This window comes from Schistocerca nitens, chromosome 5 (genome assembly GCF_023898315.1).
Source record: "Schistocerca nitens isolate TAMUIC-IGC-003100 chromosome 5, iqSchNite1.1, whole genome shotgun sequence".
Lineage (NCBI taxonomy): Eukaryota > Metazoa > Arthropoda > Insecta > Orthoptera > Acrididae > Schistocerca > Schistocerca nitens.
In genome coordinates this window covers 428,361,568-428,386,350 of record NC_064618.1, presented here as the reverse complement: position 1 = coordinate 428,386,350, position 24,783 = coordinate 428,361,568, and the positions used below count along the sequence as shown (strand labels likewise).

At 41.5% G+C, this 24,783-nt stretch overlaps 1 protein-coding gene across 1 annotated transcript in view; it reads right to left on the bottom strand.

Annotated features, from left to right (window-relative positions):
• LOC126260506 (cell adhesion molecule 4-like) overlaps positions 1-24,783 on the bottom strand; it is a 265,855-nt gene that overhangs the window by 120,644 nt on the left and 120,428 nt on the right. Inside the window, exons 3-4 of the mRNA XM_049957837.1 lie at positions 22,362-22,506; positions 3,193-3,323 (exon numbers count right to left, since the gene is read on the bottom strand). Coding sequence (XP_049813794.1) covers positions 3,193-3,323; positions 22,362-22,506 — 276 coding nt within the window. The remainder of the gene's footprint in view (positions 1-3,192; positions 3,324-22,361; positions 22,507-24,783) is intronic.

Here is a 24,783-nt window from a genome sequence, read left to right as displayed (position 1 = left end):
AAACGGCAAAGAATACTAATGGAGAGAACACAATCGTGCTTGTAACAGGGCTTTCTGCGCGTCATGGGGGCACCGCCGTGTATGGAGCCACTTTCAAATTCTTATAGAGAATTTTGTAAGACAAAAAGTACAAAAATGGAAGTTTTGACACTTCTTCATGTACTAGTCCTCTTAAACATCTCATAAGGTAAACGTTTTTAACGTCTAGCAAGGTTTTGTTTTATAGCTGCACATGATAATACAATAAAACATGTAATACGCTGCACGTTATCAGTATCAGAAAACACGTTCTGAGATAGCTGTTACTTTAGTATGTAGTTACTTCACAAACTATTTCCTTACTTCTGAGTAGCGACGTCATAACATTGTAGGATTCAAGCTGTACAGGATGTATTTATTTTATTGTAACTCCAGTCGCCGATAAAACATATAATTCAAGTCATTAATTTCAGTTAATGATGACCATCTTCAGGCTTGGGTGGATGCCATATACTGAACATATCGTATCGTTACATAAGTCCATACTTACGACACAGACACAGTTATTATCGACAAAAGCTTCATCTCAAAGTTACAAAATTTGACCACCAAAAGCACTACCGACACATACAACTTGGTTCTTTCAGGAACACCAGTATGGAAAGAAAAACCCACACCTAATATTTAATCTGTGTGTAATATTCATTCAGAGAAATTAAAAAAAATATTGTAAACCTCTTTCTTTTTTTCAGCAGTTTTCACCACTAGTTAAAAAGACGAATGTCACGCTCTTCGTTTCTGGAATAAAAGTTGGAAGTGACTCGCACCTGGAAAGGGAGTCATTGACCCAGAAAAAGGAGGGTCAGTTTGACACCTATTAACCATTTAGCGATGTTAAACGCTGAAAATTTAAAAAAAGGAAAAAGAGAAGAGCGCCGACAGGCACTTCATTATAAGGTGGGAGCTGCGTCTATGACGGATTACGGCGCACGTTGGCGCGACGTTTTCGGTCAGAGGCTAGCCCGGTGGGTTATCAATCTTCTCCTTGCAGACGTGCAGACGGAGCGTAAGGAAGCAAAAAGGATCCCTGACGGCCCTTTTATATAGAAGTTCGATGAGTCTCCATTTGTCTTGTTTCTGATGTTCTTGTACAGAAATCCATGGCTGCCTGTAATAAGCACTGTCTTTTATACATTAATTACTGCGATACCCTCCCTTGTTTGACGTCTACGCAGCAGTGGCGTGATATGATTTACTTTCGTTCGTGATACCACAAAGACTTGTGAAAAGGCTATTGGGTTAACGATTAAATGTGATTAACATTGTCAGTTATTTCCGCGAAGCTGTTTTTATAGCAAAAAACTGATCATAAGCGGAAGTATGACAGAAACTACTCACATTATAAGAGCCCCGCAACCTCTATGGTTCTCACATGTCTTGTGTGTGCAGACATTTATTTATTATTTTTTTTTGCTTGTTTTCAGTTGCCAGTAACTATAGGTAAATAATAAGATGGCTAGGAAGTTGTCCTTGGAGCTAAAAGGGCGGATTTTAAGTCGTTATTTCGAATGTGAAAACTCTAAAGAAGTACATAGAGGATGGCGGGAGGAGATTGATACTGAACCACTTTCGCTTGTAATATAACGAAATTAAACGACAAATTTGAGAGGGAAGTAAGACTGTGTGGCCTGGAGGAGGGCGATGTGGCCGGAGGGCACAAGTACCTGAGGACGACAGAGGGGTGGACGCAGTGGTACAAGCTTACACAAGGTTTCCTGAGAAGTCTATATAACAAGCTGCGTGCAAATCAGCTCCAAGCAAATCAAGTGTTCAGCGCATTTTAAAGCAAGAAAAACGTGTGTGTGAAATCTTATGGGACTTAACTGCTAAGGTCATCAGTCCGTAAGCTTACACACTACTTAACCTAAATTATCCTAAGGACAAACACACACACCCATGCCCGAGGGAGGACTCGAACCTCCGCCGGGACCAGCCGCACAGTCCATAACCGCAGCGCCTTAGGCCGCTCGGCTATTCCCGCGCGGCTTTAAAGCAAGAAATTTGGATATCTTATATTCACACGTTGCTTCGCTCGATGAATGAGAACGATCTGTATAGGCCCCTCGAATTTTGCGGATTGATTTGCGACAGTGAACAATTGACTGGTCTCGTTTGGTCTGATGAGATAACGTTTAAATGGATTGGAACTGCAAGGAATAATCCACATGTAATGCAAGAACGAACTCTTAACATTCCTGGGATGTCAATATGGTGTTCTACGTCTGGTACAGGACTTGTAGTGCCATTCTTTGAACGAACAGTAACAGTTGTAAAGTACCTTACCAACGATTTGTACCAGCTGTTACCAACTGCACCGAGATCAAGATTGTTTTTCGTCAAAAAGACAGTGCGCTGTCACATTATCATCATGATGTGCGGCTATTCGTGGATGAATGATATGTTGAAGGTTTGTTAGGCTGACGCGACGGCGTTCAATTCCAGCCAGATCTCCCAGTTTAACGGAGTTAGACTTTTTCTGTTGGGAACTCTGAAGGCATCTTCTACCCAACAAAGCCACGTATGCTTGACGACTGCCTGTGAATCCATTTCAAAGCTACCTATACGTAACACATATGCGCCGATCTGTTCCGCAATGTTGCAGACACTATATTCTTCCCAATGGAGGACATGTGAACATCTTTAATAGTAAAACATCATCAGTAGTACTGTGACCATCTAAGTGACTTAAAAATTAAGTTTTTGTGAAGTTTGTTCGTGTTAGTAAAGTTCAAACAGTGTAAACCCGTTCATGGGGAACTTTGAATTGTCAGTGCTTTACTTACAAGCAGATAAAAATGATGGAAACGTCTGCATATCCAGTGAATCTAAATGTTCTCAGCTGATCCTTACTAAGTGCTTACGTATAAACAACTCACTGTCTTAAGTTCATTGTTACATTTTGCATCTGTACATGATATACAACTGTCGTCGTAAAACTAAATATATTAGCTCCTCATTAAGATATGTCTGTCACCTTATGATGCGTACCTGAGTAGGTTATAAAAAGTAGGAGAAAAGTTTAACGGGCAGAAGGTGGACTTAAATACTACAGAAAGGTTACGGAAGGCTGTTAAGACGAAGCAATTGATGCAAGGTAAGACCAAGAATGGTGTGTTTTACATTAGTTAGACTTTTATAAAGCTATATACTTACATTATTTGTCCAAACAACCTTGTAGGCTGCTGGATTAGCCCTCATCTTGCATTCAAAGTAGACGTCGCTGCCTTCCTTGATGTTCTCAGCTGCCAGGTTCGGTCCCAGATGGAGCTGCACCATTGGCATGACTGGAAAAGGAAAGAAGAGTCACTTCACGAACCTAGGGAAAAATCCATTTATCGATGAGAAACTACACCGTAAAAGTAAGCTCGCTTTTGTTAACTGCACAAAGATATTTGAGAAAATTTTGTAGCGATATTTTTCCTGTTTATTGAACTGCCACATATAAATGAATGCCGTGTGGGTAATACAAGGATATGTCTCTTTGCCAGGAATATCCCGTGATAACAGGTCTACATCTACATGAATCCTCAGCAAATCACATTTAAGTGCCTCCCAGAGGGTTCATCGAACCATCTTCACCATTCTCTAGATTTTGCTATTGACTTTCGTTCGAACAGTTAACGGGTTATCATTAAACAATAAACAATAGACAGTGACGGAGTCGCTAGCCAGTCATGGGGAAAAATGTATTATATATATAAATATTAACCTTTTAAGGATCCATATAATTCTGGATGTCAAAGATACAAGGTTCGATCATATCCCCCTAGACGCTTCAAAGGAAACAGACTATGCAACACACTGAAAAACGTACAAAAGAAGTCGATGATATCCGAGGTTGAACAAATTTGAAAATCTATTGTAAGCACAGCTGAGAGCAATGTTAGTATAGAAACGGCGTTTTTGCTGCAAAATTAAGCAAAATGATGACACTGCCAGTCATAAGGGTTAAACATCAAAAGTGGAGGAACAAACGAAATGAAACCACACACTTTGAGAGGGTGTGTTTTGTTATGTTATCTCAGAGATCACACAATCACGTGAAGTTTACAAAAATCTCGGCGATATGAGCCACTGAGTATACTTACCAGGACGGCGTTGTACACCATCTGGCTTAGATGAATGTACTGATTTGGTTGGGAAGGCGTTGTTTCATCTTCTGGGGAAAGCTAACCCACAACTGTTGTAATTTCTTCGTAAAATCCTAGACGCTGGCATTGGGACCGACTTGACATCAGAGCCGGTCTCACATATTATCTGTGGAGGCGATATCTTGGGATCATAGAATCGGGTGTAACTAACAGACGAGCAGTACCCTGTTGAATAGTGACACTACGTTACTGCCACATGAGTGGAAACGCATTAGGAGCTTGGTGCCGTCAGATTACCCTCAGTCACTATCAGCAGTGACCAGAAATGATAAGTGATGGTTCCATACACCACGATGCGAGGAGTAAGACCGATGAGCCTCTCCTATGGAAGATCTGCCCGTCTCTCTAGGATGCCTCCATACTGTCCGATGACGATCACCTGGGGTAGGTCAGAGCTGTGATTCAGCACAGAACACCACGAGATGCCATTCATAAGCAGTCCATGTTTCGTGGTCGTGGCACCAACCCAAACGGCGTTTTTTGTGGTGCAGTGTCAACGGCAGTCTACGCTTGGTGTGGTAACTGACTAATTTGGCTGCTGATAATCTGTGACCAACGGTGTGAAATGGCACAGAATACTGAGGTGTCCAGGCGTCGTCGACTGGAACCGTGACGGCGAGGATGCGTACTCTCACATTCCCGTGCAGTCCAACATCAGGCTCCTGTCACGTCATTCTGGATATTGCAGGGTTCGACCAGCCCACCAAATGGAGACCCATAAAGATGCCACTTTCACACCTTCTCAGTTGTTGAGGCACTGTTTCACACAAATATGTGGCATCCCGTGTCCTCCATAGTCATCAGTAGTCATCTGATGCTGTTCACATACCTTAGATACCGTAACAGGCAAAGTAACTATGCTAAAGGAGAACAACACTAGTGCAAACTTCCTGGCAGATTAAAACTGTGTGGCGGACCGGGAATCGAACCTGGGTCGTGGGTCGTGCTCGGGCAGCTCAGCTGTTGAGTGCTTGCCGGCAATTAGCAAAAGTCTCAGATTTCAGTCTCGGTCTTCAACATAATTCCACTCTACCAGGAAGTTTCATAACAGCGGACATCCCGCTGCAGAGTGAACATTTCATCCCAGAAACACTAGTCCACTGTGGAGGCATTCTACCTGTCACAGAAAATTGCAGGTCTAATCACTTGGCTACCTGCCGATGATGCATACGTTTACAAAGTTACATTGACATCCGACGATGACTTGTGGTATCTTTACTTGTTTGTCAGCAGTATGCGTTAATTACGTTAAAATGTTTCAGATTAAAACTGCAGTTTACGTTAGCGATGACTAAACAGACAATAATTTTAGGGGCTACCTACAAACAAATATAATGGACTTTAACATCAATTGGGTAAATTTATCCTGTCATAGCCGGTCGGAGTGGTGGAGCGTTGCTAGGCGCTCCAGTATGGAACCGTGCGACCGCTACGGTCGCGGGTTCGAATCCTGCCTCGGAAATGGATGTGTGTGACGTACTTAGGTTAGTTATGTTTAAGTAGTTCTTCTTCTTCTTCGCGGATGGATCACTTAGGACCACGCGTAGTCAACATTTGTTGGCCTTCCTTTTCGCCCAGTATTCCTTCATAAACAACGAATGGGCTAGCTTTCGTTGCGTAGACCATGTATGTCGGTTAGTTTTTCTCTCTTCTTCCTCAAAACCCCGTGTGTTTGTGATTTTTCTGATTTCATTTCTATCATGTAGATTTGGAGACCCTAATTCTCTCAGGTCTTTTTCCGTCTGTTTGTACCAGTTCGGTCTTGTAGTTTTGTTCTTTAAAAATGTATGGATTTTGTGCGTTAACCTGTTTGAGTCCATTCTTTCTAAGTGCCCCATGAATTGGATTCTTCTCATACGCATTGTGTCTGTTATTTTGGAGGTATTTTTATATATTTCTGCATTGGGTTTTGGATAATGTACCCCATCTTTAGTTCTTGGTCCTAGGATTTTCCTCATTATCTTACGTTCTTTCACTTCTAATTCCTCTTTTAGTGTTCTGTGTTGAAGGTTTAGTGTCTCAGATGCGTAGAGAGCTTCGGGTCTAACTACTGTTGTGTAGTGTCGTATTTTGCAGTTCCACGAGAGACTCTTTTTGTTGTAAATGTTTTTTGTTAACTGAAACGCCGTCTCCATTTTCTGGACTCTTGATCTGACAGATTTCTTTTCATTACAATTTTCTGCAATCCATTCACCTAAATATTTAAATTCTTTTACTCGAGAGATGTAGCTATTACCAATTTTGAGATCAGAAGGTGCATCTTTGACGTCAGTCATTAATTTTGTTTTTTCAAATGAAATTTGTAATCCTATTTTAGCTGCCTTTTCTTGTAATAATTCTAGCTGTTTCTGTGCATCAGTAATGTCTTGTGCGATCAGTGCCATGTCATCAGCAAATGCTAAACAGTGTAATTCTATGCCCTTATGTCTTGGTGCTGGTGCACCTGCTTTTTTCCATTCTCTAACAACTTTTTCAAGAGCACAATTGAAGAGCACTGGAGACAGTACATCCCCTTGTCGTACTCCTGTGTCTATTTCAAATTCTGTGCTCAATTCTCCCATAAATTTTACTTTGGATTTGGTCTCCGTGAGTTTTGAATCCAGCTGAGGTTCTGCGCGGTTTAGTAGGGCTTTAGATAGAATTTTGTATGTTATTGACAATAAAGAGATTCCACGATAGTTGTTGGGGTCTGTTTTACTTCCTTTTTTGTGCAGAGGATGTATGATTGCAGTCTTCCAATCTGTGGGGATTTTTTCAGTTTTCCAGATTTCATGTATAATTTCTTTGAGTTTTGCAATAAGATTTTCTCCTACATTTTTCCATAATTCTGCGATGATTTGGTCTTCTCCTGATGCTTTGTTATTTTCCAGTGACTGAATTATCTCTTTAATCTCTTGTAAACTTGGTGGCTTTGAGTCTGGGTTTCGTTGTGTACGATGGAATTCAAATTTTTCTGCAGGCTTTTCACAATTCAGTAATTTAGAAAAGTATTTTGCAAGTATTTCACAGGTTTCGGTGTTGGTATGAGCAATTTCCCCATGGTCATTTTTGAACATGAGTGATGGAGGTGAGAACTTTGTTAATTTTTGTTTGAATACTCTGTAGAAATTTCGGGAATTGTTTTTCTTGATATCATTTTCTATGTCTTGCAATTTTTTGTCTTCGTGTTGTTTACGGACTGTTCGTATTGCTTTTGTGACTGTTTTCCTGGTATCTTTGAGATCTTCCAGGGTCTTTTGATTTTTGTTGCACAACCAATTTTGCCACGCCTGTTGTCTGAGAGTTATCAGTTGGTCACACTCATCTGTCCACCATGGGTGTTTACGTGTTCTTGTTTGCGGTGCTACAGTTTCAGCTGCATTTAAAAGTCCTGCTTGCAGTTGTTGCCAATTTTGTGGTTTTAAATATTGCGTTTCTTTTGTAAATTGTTCATTGCCATTTATCTTTTGTATATCATATTTACGGTGTGGAGATTTCTTAGTGAATTTTCTTTTTTCTGGAATGACATCTAGGGAGAATTTTGTTGGGTAATGGTCGGAATCTAAGTCTAGTCCATTAAGGACTTTAAGTTTCATGATTTCTACTGTATTTACGCGGGAGATCATTACATGATCCAACTGATATTCACCTAGTAATGGATTAGGTGAGATCCAAGTTTTCGTTTTCGAGGCTCTTTTCTTGAAAAATGTTGATTTGAAAAATAGGTCATGGTTTTTGCAGATTTCAATGAGTCGCATGCCATTCCGGTTGGTCTGTGTATGCCGTGACCATTTACCTACCCAATATCGATATTTCTTTTCTTTACCGATTTGTGCATTGAAATCGCCCATAAGGATTTTGACATGGTTATTTGGGATTTTTTGGAGAACATTATCTAATTGGTTCCAGAATTCTTCTACTTCTTCTAATTTGTTTTTGTTAGTGATGTTAATTGGTGCATGTCCGTTGATTAGGGTGTATATTTTATTAGCTGATTTTATTGTCATCGTGGAGAGTCGACCCGAGTAAGATTTGAAAGTTGCGACTGAATCAAGTATTGATGTATCTACTATAAATCCAGTTCCAAATTGTGGACAATTTGCCATGGCTCGTTTTCCAGGTTTCCCTTTGTATATCCTGTATCCTTCCGAATCAAAAGGATTTTCATCTGTATATCGTGATTCCTGAAATGCAATAATTTTGATTTTACGTTATCTGGATTTGTCCAGGACGTTTTTTAGTTTTCCCATTTTTAAGAGAGAATTTACATTAAATGTCATTAGCCAGATTCTAGATTTTGGTTTGATTTTCTTATTACGGGGTTTTGAGGTACTCCGATTTACCTCCATGAACACTTCTGTGGTCTCCCCAGAAACCGAATAGACCACTTGCGGTTTTTCAACCGTGGGATTTGGCCCACTGGGGTAAGTTGTCTTTGAAGGTGCTGTATCCATGTTGATTTAATTGGGCTGGGTTTGTGACTGAAATTGAGATTGTCTGGTTAAGCTCAGAGTTCGACTTCTGAGTTTTATACACTCCTGGAAATTGAAATAAGAACACCGTGAATTCATTGTCCCAGGAAGGGGAAACTTTATTGACACATTCCTGGGGTCAGATACATCACATGATCACACTGACAGAACCACAGGCACATAGACACAGGCAACAGAGCATGCACAATATCGGTACTAGTACAGTGTATATCCACCTTTCGCAGCAATGCAGGCTGCTATTCTCCCATGGAGACGATCGTAGAGATGCTGGATGTAGTCCTGTGGAACGGCTTGCCATGCCATTTCCACCTGGCGCCTCAGTTGGACCAGCGTTCGTGCTGGACGTGCAGACCGCGTGAGACGACGCTTCATCCAGTCCCAAACATGCTCAATGGGGGACAGATCCGGAGATCTTGCTGGCCAGGGTAGTTGACTTACACCTTCTAGAGCACGTTGGGTGGCACGGGATACATGCGGACGTGCATTGTCCTGTTGGAACAGCAAGTTCCCTTGCCGGTCTAGGAATGGTAGAACGATGGGTTCGATGACGGTTTGTATGTACCGTGCACTATTCAGTGTCCCCTCGACGATCACCAGTGGTGTACGGCCAGTGTAGGAGATCGCTCCCCCCACCATGATGCCGAGTGTTGGCCCTGTGTGCCTCGGTCGTATGCAGTCCTGATTGTGGCGCTCACCTGCACGGCGCCAAACACGCATACGAACATCATTGGCACCAAGGCAGAAGCGACTCTCATCGCTGAAGACGACACGTCTCCATTCGTCCCTCCATTCACGCCTGTCGCGACACCACTGGAGGCGGGCTGCACGATGTTGGGGCGTGAGCGGAAGACGGCCTAACGGTGTGCGGGACCGTAGCCCAGCTTCATGGAGACGGTTGCGAATGGTCCTCGCCGATACCCCAGGAGCAACAGTATCCCTAATTTGCTGGGAAGTGGCGGTGCGGTCCCCTACGGCACTGCGTAGGATCCTACGGTCTTGGCGTGCATCCGTGCGTCGCTGCGGTCCGGTTCCAGGTCGACGGGCACGTGCACCTTCCGCCGACCACTGGCGACAACATCGATGTACTGTGGAGACCTCACGCCCCACGTGTTGAGCAATTCGGCGGTACGTCCACCCGGCCTCCCGCGTGCCCACTATACGCCCTCGCTCAAAGTCCGTCAACTGCACATACGGTTCACGTCCACGCTGTCGCGGCATGCTACCAGTGTTAAAGACTGCGATGGAGCTCCGTATGCCACGGCAAACTGGCTGACACTGACGGCGGCGGTGCACAAATGCTGCGCAGCTAGCGCCATTCGACGGCCAACACCGCGGTTCCTGGTGTGTCCGCTGTGCCGTGCGTGTGATCATTGCTTGTACAGCCCTCTCGCAGTGTCCGGAGCAAGTATGGTGGGTCTGACACACCGGTGTCAATGTGTTCTTTTTTCCATTTCCAGGAGTGTAGATCAGCCGCCACTAACATGTGGAACAGACGCTGTAGGGTTACCGCCACTAATCTGTGGAACCGTCGTGCCCTTTGTCCAAATAACCTTGGACGATAGCTTTTATAGTATCCCAAAAGGCAAGGTTGCCTCCTCCGCCAGTTCCGCCGTACCGATGATCTTCATCTCCGCCTTCACTGCCGTTGAGGTCTTCACCGTGTCCCTGGCAAGGGGCCCTCACGAGGTACTATCAGGTGAACCAAGGGTTTTTGTGAGGTGTTACTCCTCCCCCTCCTCCTTTTTCAACCGGGCTTGGGACCGGCTATGGCGGAGTTTTAAGTAGTTCTGTGTTATAGAGGACTGATGACCTCAGCAGTTAAGTCCCACAGTGCTCAGAGCCATTTGAACCATTTTTATCCTGTAATATTCAACATATTTTGCAAGTCATGCACTCGACTATTTAAGCATTCCAGAACACCTCAACGCAATCTGTCAGGTAACTCAAATAGTCATAACATTTTCCTCGTCGTTCCAGGAATTGACCTATTCATGAAAGCGAACAGCCACGCAGTACAGGAGTCAGAATCTGAATCGATGGAGATACGTAGCGTTTCTCTGTTATAATGCTCATTAATTATACAAGGAGGGAAGTGTTTGAGAACAGAAGGGTTCAATTGATTGTCTGGTCATCCATAATTAGGTTTCTGTGATTTCTCTAAACAGATTAGGCGGAGGAAACGATAACTGCTTTGAAAAGGACACGACTGATATCATCTCTCTCCTACATGAGATTTACTTCATCTCAACACAGCAGCAACGTATATTCCTCAAACGCAGAATAAGTTGTGCATGTATAAGATTTAGCATAACGAACAGTGTTGCTGCTGTGTCCGGTAACGTCTGTGATTGGGAAAACTATACACTGGTTTTATATTACGTTGTACTTCTTGATAAAACGTGTTGTAGTTTTGGTCTTCAGTCTGATGATTTGATTTCGCTCTCCAAACTACTCTACCCCGTGCTAACGTCTTCGTCTCGGAATAACTACTACTGCGTAAATCTATTTCAACCTGATCACTGTATTTGTCCCTTCCTCTACAAGTTTTAGCTTCTACACATCCTTCCAGTACCGAACTGTGAGACGTTGGTGTCTCATATCAACTCACCCCTTCTTTTAGTGAAGTTGATATACAATTTTTATTCTCCCGAATTCAATTTACCACCTAGTTAATACTTACGTAATCTACCCATCTAACTTCGGCATTTTTCCTAGCACCACATTTAAGTAGCTTCTATTCCCTTCTTCAGTTGTCGTCCATGTTTTCCTTCTGTATAAAGCAACATTCCAGAGAAATAGCTTCCTGAAAGACTTCCTACCACATAAAGTTACATTAGAAGTTAACAAATTCCTCTTTCTCTGAAGTGCTTTCCGTAATAGAACGGGTTTGCATTCTCTGCTTCAACGATCATCAGTTTGCTACTCAAATAGCAAACCTCGGCTACTACTTACAGAATCTAATTTTTTATGTAATTCTCTCAGAATCGGATGATTAAATTCGACTCTATTTCAGAAGCCTTGTTTCGATTTTGTTGATATTCCTCTTACACTCTACTCTAAAAACACTATGCACTCCGTTCAACAGATCTTCCATGCACTTTACTGCCTCTACCTATTACGACGTAATCGATAGGTATGAAAATTTTATTGCTCCTCGCAGAACCTCAATCCCTTCCACAAATTGTGCTTTAGTTTCTTTTACCGCTTGCTCATTGAAGGGATAGAACAACGCTGTAACTGCCGTCTGGTTGCTGTACAAGTTGTATACAATCTTACGCTCCTGTATTTTACACTTCTACCTTCACAATTTGAAAGAGTGTAGCCTAATCAATACTGTTAAACTTATTCTTCACATCTACAAATTCTATAAAAGTAGGTTTTTCTTTCTTCTATCTGAGGTTAGGTAGTACAGAGAGACTGCCTTGAGAGTTCGTACATTTGTCCAGAATCCAAACTGATCTCCCATGAGGCCAGTTTCTATCAATGTTTCCAGTCTTCCGAAAATAATTCGTGTCAATATTTTGTAACCATGACTAACGAAACTGATAGTTCGGGAATATTTCACAGCTGTCAACACATTTGTTTGTATAGTCATCAGTCTTCTCACTGTTCTGATGCAGCACGCCACGAGTTCCTCCCCTTTGTCAAACTCTACATTTCACAGTAGCAATTGTAGCCTACATCTTCAACTCTTTGCTGTATATGCATTCCAATCTCTGTCTTTCTATGCAGTCTTTACCCTCTAAAACTGCCTCTAATACTATGGAAGTATCCCCTGACGTTTCAACACATGTCCTATCATACAGTCCCTTATTATTTTCAGTGTTTTATATATATGGCTTTCCTCGCCGATTCTGCGCAGAACCTCCTCATTACTTATCTATTAGTGAACCTAATTTTTAATATCCGTCTGAAATACCACATTTCAAATACATCGATTCTCTTCTATTCCGATTTTCTCACAATCTATGTTTCGCTAGCATACATGTTGTGCTCCAAACATACATACTCATTAATATCTTACTCAAATTAATGTTACTTTCATGCTTAGTTAGTAGAATGTCTTAACTTCTTTTACTTAGTGGTACATCATCTTGATCTTAAGTTTCTCGCTGATCTCATTTACGCTGCTTCTCCTTTAATATTTCTTTGATTTGTCCTCAATCCATATTCTACACTCATTAGGCTGTTGATTCCATTCAGTGGATCTAGTAATTCTTCTTCACTTTCACAAAGTATAGCAATGTCATCAGCGAATTATGTCATCGATATCCTGTCATCCTGAATTTTCATTCCACTCTTGAATCTTTCTTTTCTTTCCGTCATTGCTTCTTAGATGTGTAGAATGAGTAGTAGGGGCGAAAGGCTGCTTCTGTGTTTTCACACCAATTATATTTCGAGCGCTTCCTGCTTGGTCTTTCAGTCTTAGTATTCCCTCTCGGTTCTTGTACATATTGTACATTACCCGTCTTTCTCCATAGCTTAACGTCCTTTTTCTTTGGACATCGAACGTCTTGCACTACATTACATTGTTGAATGCTATTCCATATAGACAAACCTATGAATGAGTTTTGATTTTCCATTTGTCTTGCTTCCATTGTCCACAACAATGTCAGAACTGCATCTCTGATGTCTTTATCTTTCCTAAAGGTAATAATCTTCATCTAACATTTCCTCAGTGTTACTTTCCATTCTCCTATATATTATTCTTGTCAGCGACTTGAATGCATGAGCTGTTAAGCTGGTTGTGTAGTAATTCTCGCACTTGTCGGCTCTTGTCATCCTCTGAATTTTGCCAGCCGCTGTGGCCGATCGGTTCTAGGCACTTCAGTCCGGAACCGCGCTGCTGCTACGGTCGCAGGTTCGAATCCTGCCTCGGGCATGGATGTGTGTGATGTAGTTCTAAGTCTAGGGCACTGATGACTTCATATGATAAGTCCCGTAGTGTTTAGAGCCCGTTGAACCATTTTATCCTCTGAATTTTGTGATCGATGTTTTTCTGAAAGTCTAATGGTATCTCGCCAGTCCCTTACATTCTACACACCAAAATCAATAGTCGTTTTGTTGCGACTCTCCCCCCCCCCCCCCAGTGATTTTACAAATTCTGGTGGAATTTTACCTACGTCTTCTACCATAGTTGATCCTAGTTCGTCCAAAGCTCTTCTACATTCTTATTTTAATACTGGATTTCCCATTCCTTTTGTGTCGACTCCTTTTTCTGCTTCTGTCTCCTTCAATGTAGTCTTTCTACCTATCCCTCTCTATTCCTCATCAAACAGTGAATTTCTATTACACTACTAACGTTCCCGTCCTCTCCTTTAATTTCACCGAAAACTGCTTCTACTTCCTCATATACTGAGTCAGTCCTCCCAAGGAATTTTTTTTTTGTTTTTGTAGATTTTTCCAAATTTCTCATGCACCCCTTTCGTCTTTGCTTCCCTGCACTTCCCGTTTATTGCTTTCTTAAGTAACATATATTTCTCCGAACATTATTGTACTTTCTTCTTTCACTGATCAGCTAAAGTCTTTCTCCTGATACCCAACTTCCTACTGTGAAATTACGATTACTCCTCACAGGTAAATTGTTGTTTTCCATAAATGAATGAATAATTTATTTCATCTCATCCTACATTCTTTCAATCTCTTCATCATCTACGGAGCTAGTTACCTTACAAACTTGTTCTACTCAGGCATATGCTGTTTTCGCGTTTATTTTGGCAGTTCATAACGGGTTACTTGCATTACTACTTTTTATCTTATTATTAGACCCACTCATGCTTTAACCCTGTTAGAGTCTGTATTTGTAAACCTGTAACTTGAGCATATGTTCTGTTCGTCCTTCCACCGAACTTCACTATCTCCAATAATATCTGATTTCAATCTGTGCATTTCCCTTTCGGTACCCAAATCTAAAAACCTTCCCATCTGGAAACACTGTTTGAATTTGCAACTCCACTGTAGATGCAGAAGCCAAAATATACTTTAAAATACACTTTCATAGTTGTCTTCCGTAGCACATTACCTGCAAGTAATCTAAAGTGAATATTTACCATTGTCACTCTATAAATACTTATCTCGCTAACGCACCAAACTGCATGACTATTTGTTCCTGATGATCTAGAGACTTGCCTGAAGGGAACGGATTACACAAGAAGCCTAGGTATATCCTGTCATAATAAAATCTTACTCATCTATCAGATCCCTTAATCGGGCAGGTAGGTTAGAAAATTTAAAAAGGGAAATGGATAGGTTAAAGTTGGATATAGTGGGAATTAGTGAAGTTCGGTGGCAGGAGGAACAAGACTTTTGGTCAGGTGAATACAGGGTTATAAATACAAAATCAAATAGGGGTACTGCAGGAGTAGGTTTAATAATTAATGAAATAATAGGAATGCGGGTAAGCTACTACAAACAGCACAGCGAACGCATTGTTGTGGCCAAGATAGACACGAAGCCCACGCCTACGACAGTAGTACAAGTCTATATGCCAACTAGCTCTGCACATGACGAAGAAATTGAAGAAATGTATGATGAAATAAAAGAAGTTATTCAGATAGTGAAGGGAGACGAAAATTTAATAGTCATGGGTGACTGGAATTCGGTAGTAGGAAAAGGGAGAGAAGAAAACGTAGTAGGTGAATATGGATTGTGGGTAAGAAATGAAAGAGGAAGCCGCCTGGTAGAATTTTGCGCAGAGCATAACTTAATCATAGCTAACACTTGGTTCAAGAATCATCAAAGAAGGTTGTATACATGGAAGAACCCTGGAGATACTAAAAGGTATCAGATAGATTATATAATGGTAAGACAGAGATTCAGGAACCAGGTTTTAAATTGTAAGACATTTCCAGGGGCAGATGTGGACTCTGACCACAATCTATCGGTTATGAACTGTAGATTAAAACTGAAGAAACTGCAAAAAGGTTGGAATTTAAGGAGATGGGACCTGGATAAACTGACTAAACCACAGGTTGTACAGAGTTTCAGGGAGAACATAAGGGAACAGTTGACAAGAATGGGGGAAAGAAATACAGTAGAAGAAGAATGGGTAGCTTTGAGGGATGAAGTAGTGAAGGCAGCAGAGGATCAAGTAGGTAAAAAGATGAGGGCTAATAGAAATCCTTGGGTGACAGAAGAAATATTGAATTTAATTGACGAAAGGAGAAAATATAAAATTGCAGTAAATGAAGCAGGCAAAAAGGAATACAAACATCTCAAAAATGAGATCGACAGGAAGTGCAAAATGGCTAAGCAGCGATGGCTAGAGGACAAATGTAAGGATGTAGAGGCTAATCTCACTAGAGGTAAGATAGATACGGCCTACAGGAAAATTAAAGAGACCTTTGGAGAAAAGAGAACGACTTGTATGAACATCAAGAGCTCAGATGGAAACCCAGTTCTAAGCAAAGAATGGAAAGCAGAAAGGTGGAAAGAGTAATTAGAGGGTCTATACAAGGGCGATGTACTTGAGGACAATATTATGGAAATGGAAGAGGATGTAGGTAAAGATGAAATGGGAAATATGATACTGCGTGAAGAGTTTGACAGAGCACTGAAAGACCTGAGTCGAAACAAGGCCCTGGGAGTAGACAACATTCCATTAGAACTACTGACGGCCTTGGGAGAGCCAGTCCTGACAAAACTCTACCATCTGGTGAGCAAAATGTATGAGACAGGTGAAATACGACTTCAAGAAGAATATAATAATTCCAATCCCAAAGAAAGCAGGCGCTGACAGATGTGAAAATCACCGAACTATCAGTTTAATAAGTCACGGCTGCAAAATACTAATGCGAATTCTTAACAGACGAGTGGAAAAACTGGTAGAAGCCGACCTTGGGGAAGATCAGTTTGGATTCCGTAGAAATATGGGGACACGTGAGGCAATACTGCCCCTACGACTTATTTTAGAAGCTAGATTAAGAAAAGGTAAACCTACGTTTCTAGCATTTGTAGACTTAGCTTTTGACAATGTTGACTGGAATACTCTCTTTCAAATTCTGAAGGTGGCAGGACTGAAATACAGGGAGCGAAAGGCTATTTACAATTTGTACAGAAACCAGATGGCAGTTATAAGAGTCGAGGGGCATGAAAGGGAAGCAGTGGTTGGGAAGGGAGTGAGACAGGGTTGTAGCCTCTCCCCAATGTTATTCAATCCGTATATTGAGCAAGCAGTAAAGGAAACAAAAGAAAAATTCGGAGTAGGTATTGAAATCCATGGGGAAGAAATAAAAACATTGAGGTTCGCCGATGACATTGTAATTCTGTCAGAGACAGCAAAGGACTTGGAAGAGCAGTTGAACGGAATGGACATTGTCTTGAAAGGAGGATATAAGATGAACATCGACAAAAGCAAAACGAGAGTAATGGAATGTAGTCAAATTAAATCGGGTGATGCTGAGGGAGTTAGATTAGGAAATGAGACACTTAAAGTAGTAAAGGTGTTTTGCTATTTGGGGAGCAAAATAACTGATGATGGTCGAAGTAGAGAGGATATAAAATGTAGACTGGCAATGGCAAGGAAAGCGTTTCCGAAGAAGAGAAATTTGTTAACATTGAGTATAGATTTAAGTGTCAGGAGGTCAATTCTGAAAGTATATGTATGGAGTGTAGCCATGTATGGAAGTGAAACATGGACGATAAATATTTTGGCCCAGAAGAGAATAGAAGCTTTCGGAATGTGGTGCTACAGAAGAATGCTGAAGATTAGATGGGTAGATCACATAACGAATGAGGAGGTAATGAATAGGATTGTGGAGAAGAGGAGTTTGTGGCACAACTTGACTAGAAGAAGGGATCGGTTGGTAGGACATGTTCTGAGGCATCAAGGGATAACAAATTTAGTATTGGAGGGCAGCGTGGAGGGTAAAAATCGTAGAGGGAGACCAAGAGATGAATACACTAAGCAGATTCAGAAAGATGTAGGTTGCAGTAGGTACTGGGAGATGAAGAAGCTTGCACAGGATAGAGTAGCGTTGAGAGATGCATCAAACCAGTCTCAGGACTGAAGACCACAACAACAACAAACACTCATCTATTGCAGTGCAGAAAGATTAAACCAGAGCTTGTGTCGCACCGGAATTTGATGTATATTAATAAAGATATTAAGAGAGGTATAAAACATTCCACGGCAATGTAATGCAAGAAAACATTCCATTTCAGTCAGAAAACTACCGACACCCATGCCCCACCACATGATTTGATTGTCTGACTAGAAAATATACCTTTACCGAATGACGACAATTGACATATATTAAGTTTGGGGGATGCCACACACTAAACATTGAGGTGTATATCCTTTCGTGATAATCCATAATCAAGAAAGCATTTTTGCATTGTAAGTCCAAAAAGTCATTAAATTCGAAGTAATCTGGTTTGTATGGCCTTCTATACGTTGAAGCCTAGTAATAATAATAGCAGTAATGGTGGTAGTAGTAGTAGTGGTAGTAGTAGTAGTAGCGGTCGTAGCACTACTAGGAGGAGGATGAGGAGCCGCATCCTTCCCTTTCAAGTATCTCCAATGATGTTAGATCCGCTTTTTCGTAGACAGTTAAGTAGCGCTGAAAAACAAACGCAGAAGCTTCCATCGGTATTGAAATTTGCCAGTACTCCCAGCCGTGTTCAACCAACGTGTAATTCAATTTACGACTGCTTTCGCAATGGCAAGCGAAAACACGTCCGTCAAGTTTATTAAAAGTATTCTCTCCATAAATATAATAAAACTATCGTTAGTTAATTTAGACCAAATAAGCCACTTATTCTTAAACCACTACCACAGAAGTCGATACAGTCATGTCTACTGTAAAGGAAAAGTACAGCATTCCCGGAAGACGTGCGTACTGTTATTATCCTTCCAGCGTTCGGGAATAAAATTTCCGCCACAGTTAGGTACAGCGTTGCGGTGAGCACTGGAAAACATACAACTTCATTACTTACCTGAACAGTCACAGACGAATGAAATAGTCTTTATTGGAAAAAGAAGCCTTGATGAAGGCTTCTAATAGTCTCAGCCAGATGCTTATTCAATTAATTTCTTTTTGCATGTGTGTGTGTGTGTGTGTGTGTGTGTGTGTGTGTGTGTGTGTGTGTGTGTGTGTGTATTTGTATTTCAGAAACGTTTGCAGCTGCCCAACACCAATTATTCTCTTGCGCCAAACGTTTCACGCCACAGGAACACTTGCATTATACTCCGTCAGTTATATTTTCGCTATATATTCTAAACTCAGTCTTCGCCAACAATTTTTACATTTTTCACTTGCCTTTAGTGTCTCAGAAGTTATTAGCCGATGCCTTTATTTATGTCCTGCGATATTGTCCCTTTTTGTTGGGAACGTTTTTCATATGTCCTTTGTTCGCTGATTCTGCGCTAATCTCCTCACTCCCAATCAGTCCATCAAATTTTTGGCATCCTTCTGTAGCACCACACATCCCACGCTGCAGTTCTCGGCTTTGTCGATTTTCCCTTAGTCCACGATTTACCACTATACAGTGCTGTGCTCCTAATGTAAATTCTCTAAACTTCTTCTTCAAACTAAGGTCGATGTTTATTACTAGTAGACTTCCGTTATCCAGGAATACTTCCCCAGTTCTAGTCTGCTATCTGTGTCTTCCTTGCCTCGTCTGTCATTTATCATTTTACTTCTTTTACATGATCAGAAGGCGACAAGTATAGAGTGTCTTCACATATCTCAGTTTATGCTAAGGAGATTCACTTTTATATTAAGTACTTGTCCTACCGGAAGAAGCATGTTTCCTTGGTAACTCTCACGTCCTCTAAAGTAGTTTTTATCCATTTAGTCAAGAACACTTTCGTTTCTCTTTTACGCTATGCAACGTATAAAATGAGATTTGTCATTTCGACATCGAAAGCAAATATCCGCTGGCCTTCCTGGTGGATGAATAAAATTTTTCTTTTGTCAGGAGGAACAAATATCGATTATTGCCATTAAGACAATAATGGCTTTTATATGCTGAACCACCCGTTTCTTCTAAATCAAGGAGTCTGATGAACTTTCATTAAATTTGGATAACTTCATGTTGGTGGTAAATCACTCAATACAAATAGTTTTATGACTCGCTGGTATCCAGTTGACCAAAATTATCGAAAGAGAAGGAATGCCTATAAACAAACGTATTTCGCAGATCAAGATCACATTTTCCTTGTGTTAATGTTCAACTTTTGCAATCATAACAAAAATTTCATGGATTATCAACGGAATCACTGTTCCGGGTTTAGATATTGAAATCCTTTCCTCCTAGAAAATCATGGTGTTGTCGTTCACTAAGATGATTCTGGTCACTTTGAAACCGATATTACATCCTGTATACCACTACTGGCACTGTTAACGCACCGAGGAGTGCGTTTGCTTAAGCTGTGTACCAGCTAACCGCAATTACTTTGGTGAAAACGGAATCCGACTCAGCTGAAGGCAATGGTGCAACACCACGTAAGTACCGAGGTAAACTCCTCTACACGCATAAATAAATAATAAAATCAAAGTGTTAGAGATGTAGAGTTTTGTGGGAAGAAAGTAGATGGTACGAGAAATCAACACGATCTCAGCAGAATTGGCAATTAAAGGGATACATGGAAATACTGCGAGGATGACAGGAATTGTGTTACGAGATCAGGGAATTACCTCCGTGGTACTAGAGTGAGGTGGAGGTGAGAAAAAATGTAGGGGAAGACAGATATTGGAATATATCTAAGAAATAGCTGTGGACGTCGTATATAAATATTTTTAATAATAACGATAATAATAATAATTGTTTCTTGTAGCTCAGTGCCCCCCCCCCCCCCCCCTACAAGCCTCTGAACTGGGCATCACGTCAGCGACTTGCGTGTCTTAAACTACCCAAGTTATCCTACCGGGGAATAGGGACCTACAATTGAACATGGTATATTCAGATCACTGAAATGTGAGAGCTGGATTAAAGCCGAAAAATCTCCGTGGTTCAACCGGGATTTGATCATCCGACCTGTCGGGTTCCATTCACGCGCTTTACCGCTTCTTTCTACTCTCCTTCTATCTGTTCCTTTGTCCTTTCGCTTCACTAATCACCGAGCGAGATGGCGCAGTGGTTAGACACTGGACTCGCATTCGGGAGGACGACGGCTGAATCCCGCGTCCGGCCATCCTGATTTAGGTTTTCCGTGATTTCCCTAAATCTCTCCAGGTAAATGCCGGGATGGTTCCTTTGAAAGGGCACGGCCTACTTCCTTTCACATCCTTTCCTAATTCGATGAGACCGGATGACCCCGCAGTCTGGTATCCTTCCCCAAGCAACCCAATCCTCTCCACTAATTGAGTGCGGATGTCGCACAATATCTCTCAAATTCGAGTTAAGAAAACTCCAGTCACTTTTTAATTGCAGAGGATGGGCAATCTCCCGAAAGAAGACACTGAGCTACGGTGCCGGTACTAGTAGAACACCTGGATTAGTATGATACGAACAAATTAGCACAGGGCAGTAAAGTGCTGGTAGTAGAGATGGGTCGAACTCGTTCATTCCCGTGAACTACTTCATTCATTTCACTCTTTGCCGTGAAGTGTTCAAATGAAGTAGTTCATTCGTGAAGTACAGAAGCCTGGCGAAGTTGCCCAGTTCGCCGCTCAGCCGCTGCTACGCTTGCTTCGCCTCGCTCGTACAATAAAGCTTCGTAATACTTCACAATTTTACCAACAGATGGCGGAACTATGGAGTAACGTGCACGCAACGTTTTACGCTCTTACAGCGTCTGAGTTAACTTAAATAGAGCATGGTCGAAGGGGACAAAGGAAAGATAAACAGAGAAGGTACTACATTTAATCTTGCTCGACATTTTCTCATGAAGCGCCCAAAAAAGTCTTTATCTACCAAATGAAACATTATTTGTTGTATTCATAGACTGAAAAATAGGGCTACCAACAAAATGCAGTCCAATTTTATGTTCCTTTTAAAATTTAATCCAAAATAGAATGAGTCTGTTTAACAGTGTCACAAAGTCTATATACCTACGTTAAGTAATTATTCAGAAGTTTTCCTGTAGATTTTATTTTTGTTGAGAATAATAACCCACCAGATTCAAAACGTAAACTGTCACCTGTAGTCATTGGTATGATTTCAGGTAAAATCCCTCTTTCAGTGTTATTAACAAACCTTTTATTTTCATGTTGGCTGTGCGTGCTCACACAGCCAGCCTCTTCGTTTGTATCTTTAATATTCATTTGTCTTCAAGCGCTGCCAAAGGTAGGCTACCCGTAGACGCGTAGTATAACTGCACAAATAGGCACGGGCCACGGCCCACGGGTAACGATGTCAGCAGTGCAGGTAGCAGCTGACGCTACCTTCCCCTCGCCCCTCACCAGCCCCACCCTTCCCTAACCCTATCGTTCCCCACAAACACCGCGCGATTCGTCGACAGGCAGTAGGGAGGACTGAAGTGAAGGGAGAATGAGTGACGTGGGTGAGGGAGAGGGGGAGAGAGTGAGTGAACTAGAAGAAAGTGTGGAGTGTGCTATCTGTGAAGAGTCTGAAGTACCAGTTCATTGAAATTGAGTGGTTAGTTCACACTTCACTAGAGTGAAGCGTTCATTTGAACGACTCATTCACGAGCTCCCCATCACTAGCTGGTAGCGTCAAACCAGCCAGAAGACTGATCCCACCCCCAGGTAAAAGCACTGCAGTGGCCAGCAGCTGCACCAGTGCGGGTACTCACAGTAGACGTCGAGTCGCCACGAGTCCTCCTCGACGCCGCCCCGGACGTGGCTGTTCTCCGCGCGGCACGTGACCACTCGGTCGTGGTCACTGGCGCCCGCCGTCAGGCGCAGCGTCGACACTGTCTCGTTCAAGTCCGGAGACACCTGAGGGCACACAAACACAGCGTATCTGTCAACAAGTCTCAGCTTCATCATACACGCAGCCTAGCATACGAAGAAAATGAAATTTGGTACGACACGTGGGAGCGGCTTAACCCTTAACTCACGCGGAGTGGTCCCTCAGACAGCGCAAAAGTTTTCGAACTCGGTCTCCAAAGTCGGTTCTGGCAAGTGCTACTATCTCTACCTTTCTTAATTCCCCAACCCTACAATGTTCAGTTGTTGGTTGCATTATCAGCTTGTTTGTTTGTTGACACATATTGTTGACACTTATTGGGATCTCCTTAATCGTTCCTCGTAAACTACGTAATTTCTTCAGCATAATATGCATTCTGTTCGCAGGTACATGTCAGTTTTAACGATCCCAAGTTTGACGTAATTGGAGGAAGAAGTGTGTAATACAGATCAAGGGACAGAAGAAATGGGCGACGATTTTTCAATAGCCAGCGATCACTGTTAGGCTAACAGGATCATTTAGAAGAACTACTTCAGGACAGCTATAATGAAAACCTTTCTGTTTCTCCAAAAAATACTTAAAGCGTTAGTGAAAATCAAAGCGTTACGACTGGTGATAAAGAGAAATGTAGGTCCCAGCATTGAATTTGCGGGCTTTCTTTTTGTCTCTGTCGAGGGCAATTGCTATGTGCGCCGGCCGCTGTGACCGAGTGGTTCTAGGCGCTTCAGTCTAAAACCGCGCGGCCGCTACGATCGCAGGTTCGAAGCCTGCCTCGGGCATGGATGTGTATGATGTCCCTAAGTTTGTTAGGTTTAAGTAGATCTAAGTTCTAGGGGACTGATGACCTCCGATGTTATTTTGTCCCATAGTGCTCTGAGCCATTTGAAGCATTTGAATTGATATGTACAAGTTTAAGTCTTACAATCTATTTTTTTGTGAAAATTTATGTGCTACTAGAATATATAAATTTTTGAGGATGTACAATTCAGTTCTATCATTCCTTTATGTGTTCTGATTAAAAAACTCAGTTGTGATTTTGCGTGATAAAAAGTAGAGTACGGCAGACTTTACTTATTACAATAACATAAACAAGGAGTATTAAAGGAACACAAGTAAATAGAAGAAAAATATTACACAACTTAAATTAAAAGTTTCAAATCATTTGAACCATAAACTTCGTTTAAATATAGTGTCGTATAGACTCTACCTTGTAGTACATATTGCAGAAAAGTCACCTCGTAAGTTAAAGTTTAAGTAAGATTATGGCCCCTTTTGGACCCAATATTACACCCAGTGTACCACTGCCGACAGTGTTAACACGCTTAGGAATGCGTCTACTTAACCAACAAGCAGCAATTAAGGAAGTGCAGTGTCTGCGTTTTTAATAATTACGATACAATTTTCCTTTGGAAATGCATCATGTCTGAAGGAACATTTCATAGTACTTCATAACAACACAAGCACATATATATCCTATTTATCCGACGGTCCCAGGCAGCGACTTTAAAATAAATTATCTTCCGGCGGGGTGACCGCTCGCATGAGAAGGAAAATACACGTTCGAGTCACGGTCCGGCACAATGTCGTCACTCCATTATACAGCTGACATTTGTCTGTAGTCGCAACGGCCATTGCATTTCATGTAAACTATAGTTACTTTGCTAAAATCAGAGTCCGACTCAACTGAATGCATTGGTGCAATAAAGAGGTAAACAACGATTACTTAATTCCGACTATAACACGTAAATATGCGCACAAATTAAGGAAAAAATGTACTCATTCCCCAGCCTTCACTATGACCAACGGTACCCCGTAATAGATTGATCTTCACGAAACGAATATGTATTACATTTATTTAATTTCTTAAAAATTGCACTTGTCTCTTTCTTCCACCAAACGGTATAGTTTCATGAATATGATGGCAAACGAATAAACAAATAATTAAGAACTAGTAGCACATTACAGGCTACTGAATATAATGAGAAGCCTGAAAGCCGAACAAAGGATTTGGTAGAACAATTTCAATAACTGATGTCGTATAAGGTCGTCTTTATTTATGACAAATGGTTTCGAGAGATATCACCGTCGTCTTCTGGGCTTCAAAGAACTTTTGTCGCAAAATTTGTTCATTGTGAGTAAGAAACTCTTGACATGTTGCCATTAATAGGATAAAATGTAGCATATTTTATCCAGCATAATGACAACATGCCATGAAGTTCTGACTCACAATGAACTGTTTTGTAACAAAAATTACAGTTATAGCAGTCGAAAGTGCCTGTAAAAAATAGACAAATTTATGTGATATT